Here is a 2,731-nt window from a genome sequence, read left to right on the forward strand (position 1 = left end):
TCGTATATCAGGTTCTTGATGACGTTTATTACTTATGTCTACGACTCGGATGTGCATAATTAGCTTATCAGCAGGGTTGGAGGTTTCAAGGGAGGCACGGCATTGCTTCAGGCTAGAGACCAACAGCTTTCGCGATTTCACTGCATGTGCCTGCCGATCCGCATGCATGTTACACCGCTGGCAATCTAGGTAGTATTTATGATCACATATTGGACAGTGATTAGTATTTCGTGAGGTTAGTACCCACGAGGATACACATACCTGTATATATTTCGCACCTTAGACAACTATTTGGATATGATATTTTCTATATATTGTGCACATATTTTATTGTACCATCCTTTTTAATGATATAATTATTTCTCTTACATTAAAAAAACTCATAATTGTACGAACTAGGATATGGACTATGGACCCATCACAACTATCACGCACACCCATTTTCTTTTATTTATTTTTGCGTTGCCTTAAAAAGCAAACCACGAAACTAGCTTTGAGCAATCACTCACCCACTCACCAAATCGAAAGCTGGGGTTTCTTGTTTTTTTTCTTTTCAGCTCTCTCGGCAGCTGCGATGGCGGTGGAGGGGGGCGACCTGCGGCCGTGGGGGAGGCTGGACGGCAAGGTCGTGATGGTCACCGGCGCCTCCTCCGGCATTGGGCGCGATCTCTGTCTGGACCTCGCTAAGGCTGGCTGCCGCGTCGTCCCGGCCGCGCGGCGGGCTGACCGCCTCAAGACCCTCTGTGACGAGATCCGCTCGTCCCGGCCGGACGATCCTTCCGCCGCCGCCGTGGCGGTCGTGCTTGACGTCAGCGCGGAGGAGGCGGCCATCGCGGCCGCCGTGCGGAAGGCCTGGGATGCTTTCGGGCGGATCGATGGATTGATCAACAACGCCGGAGTTCGTGGTAATCAATTGATCCATCAATCACTCATCTCTGTTTTACTCCTGTTGATTTTCTTGTTTGTAGATCAATTTGATGCGCATTTTTGCTGATTTTACTGTCCGATGCCTGATTCTTTGGTTAGGGTTTGTCTTTTACTGCTAGATCAAAAATCTATTTGACATATAATGATGAAATCACTAGGTTTTTGAAGCTCCTCCTCTAGTAGTTAGATCCAAATCATGTAGTTGTTCTTAGCAATATCAAATTATAGAAAGGACGTTCGATCTTATATTTTATCCCCAAAATTATTATAATTGGAGTATTCTTATATCAAAATAACTTGTTCCAACTAATTCAAATTTGCTCAGACTTGATCAAAATTATTTATAGAAATGTGAAGCAAGTCAACCAAAATTATCATGAGTTGTAACCAATTAGATCCAGTCAGTCGAAATGACTACTATTATGAGTTGAATGAGTCGGGTTGGTCAAGTGTTAATTAGATCGATAAGGCCAATTGAACTGAGTGGTCCAAATGACCTTGATGGGCTCATAATTGGTTGAATGGTTTGGTCCATCTTAGAAGGCTCGAAGAACTATCTTTCCTAAATGCTATCTCTTAATTTCTCAGGAGCTGTGAATTCATCACTAAATTGGTCCCAAGAGGAATGGGACGGCGTCGTCAAAACCAATCTGACTGGTTTGTGGTTAGTTTCCAAGCATGTCTGCAGACTCATGCGCGACGCCAAGCTCAAAGGATCCGTGATCAATGTTTCATCCATTGGTGGCCTTCGTCGCGGTTATAAACCTGGAGCCATCGCCTATAATGCTTCAAAAACAGCTGTTCATACGGTCACCGAGGTACACAATTTGTAACCGAGCCATGTCATAACATTCACATTCTAGCATATTGAACTACTCTCGTGTTTCTGTTTTGTATCTTAAACAGGTGATGGCATTGGATTTGGGCGCTTACAATATTCGAGTGAATGCGATCGCGCCTGGATTGTTCGAGTCTGAGATAACCGCGTCCTTAATGCAGAAGAAATGGCTGAGTAGAGTGGCAGAGAGAACTGTTCCTCTGAGAACATTTGGCACAACAGATCCTGCAATCACGATGCTTGTGCGGTACCTGCTTCATGACTCGTCGGATTACATTTCGGGCAATGTTTTCATTGCTGATGCAGGTACTACCCTTCCAGGGATCCCTATTTTCTCCTCACTCTGATAAGTTCATGCCGGCCGCCCAACTTGGTCACCCACGTCTCATAGATTTATCTTGAATGGTGTGGACATGAATTAAAAGTGTGTTCTTAATAATTTATATTATTGAAAATAGGAGTGTAAATTAGTCTAGTTGAATTTAACTGTGGTTAAGCTTGTTTATTTGTTTATTAAGTTTGTTTATTGAGTTTAAGTTTTTTTTTAGCTCAATTAGCCGTTAATCTAAAATATAAAACATAGATTTAGTATTTAAATAAAAAATTAATTTTATAATTAAATTTTACTTAAGTTAATAAGCAACTTTTTATTTATAAATTATTGGTGTAGTTTTATGAACATCAACAAACTAACTTTTCAACTTTACTAATGTTCAAATTTGTTTATTTTATATATATTTTTTTTACTATTAAACAAGTATAAACGAGCTTAATCAAACTTTTTCATCACGTCTAATGTATTTATGGACCTAGTTAAAAAGGACACTGTATTTAAAAATAAATATTAACATAGAGTCTTACTTATAATTCGATACTTAAAACACTCATTTATATTTCATCTTGGTTATCTCATCCCTGAAACAATATATTTTCAAGGTGGTCTAATTTAGACAAAGTTACTTTATG

At 40.0% G+C, this 2,731-nt stretch overlaps 1 protein-coding gene across 1 annotated transcript; it reads left to right on the forward strand.

The window, feature by feature from the left end:
* Positions 1-491: 491 nt before the first annotated feature.
* LOC122020168 (3-oxoacyl-[acyl-carrier-protein] reductase FabG-like) lies at positions 492-2,282 on the forward strand. The gene is made up of 3 exons (XM_042577958.1): positions 492-905; positions 1,516-1,745; positions 1,834-2,282. Exons 1-3 carry the CDS (start codon positions 575-577, stop codon positions 2,110-2,112), a joined length of 840 nt encoding a protein of 279 aa, XP_042433892.1. The 5' UTR covers positions 492-574; the 3' UTR covers positions 2,113-2,282.
* Positions 2,283-2,731: the final 449 nt, after the last annotated feature.

This window comes from Zingiber officinale, chromosome 9A, assembly GCF_018446385.1.
Source record: "Zingiber officinale cultivar Zhangliang chromosome 9A, Zo_v1.1, whole genome shotgun sequence".
In the NCBI taxonomy this organism is placed as follows: domain Eukaryota; kingdom Viridiplantae; phylum Streptophyta; class Magnoliopsida; order Zingiberales; family Zingiberaceae; genus Zingiber; species Zingiber officinale.

Coding starts and splice junctions, on each gene's coding strand:
- LOC122020168 (XM_042577958.1), top strand. CDS start 575: ATGGCGGTGGAGGGGGGCGACCTGCGGCCGTGGGGGAGGCTGGACGGC. Junction 906..1,515: donor CAACAACGCCGGAGTTCGTG/GTAATCAATTGA, acceptor TTAATTTCTCAG/GAGCTGTGAATTCATCACTA. Junction 1,746..1,833: donor CTGTTCATACGGTCACCGAG/GTACACAATTTG, acceptor TATCTTAAACAG/GTGATGGCATTGGATTTGGG.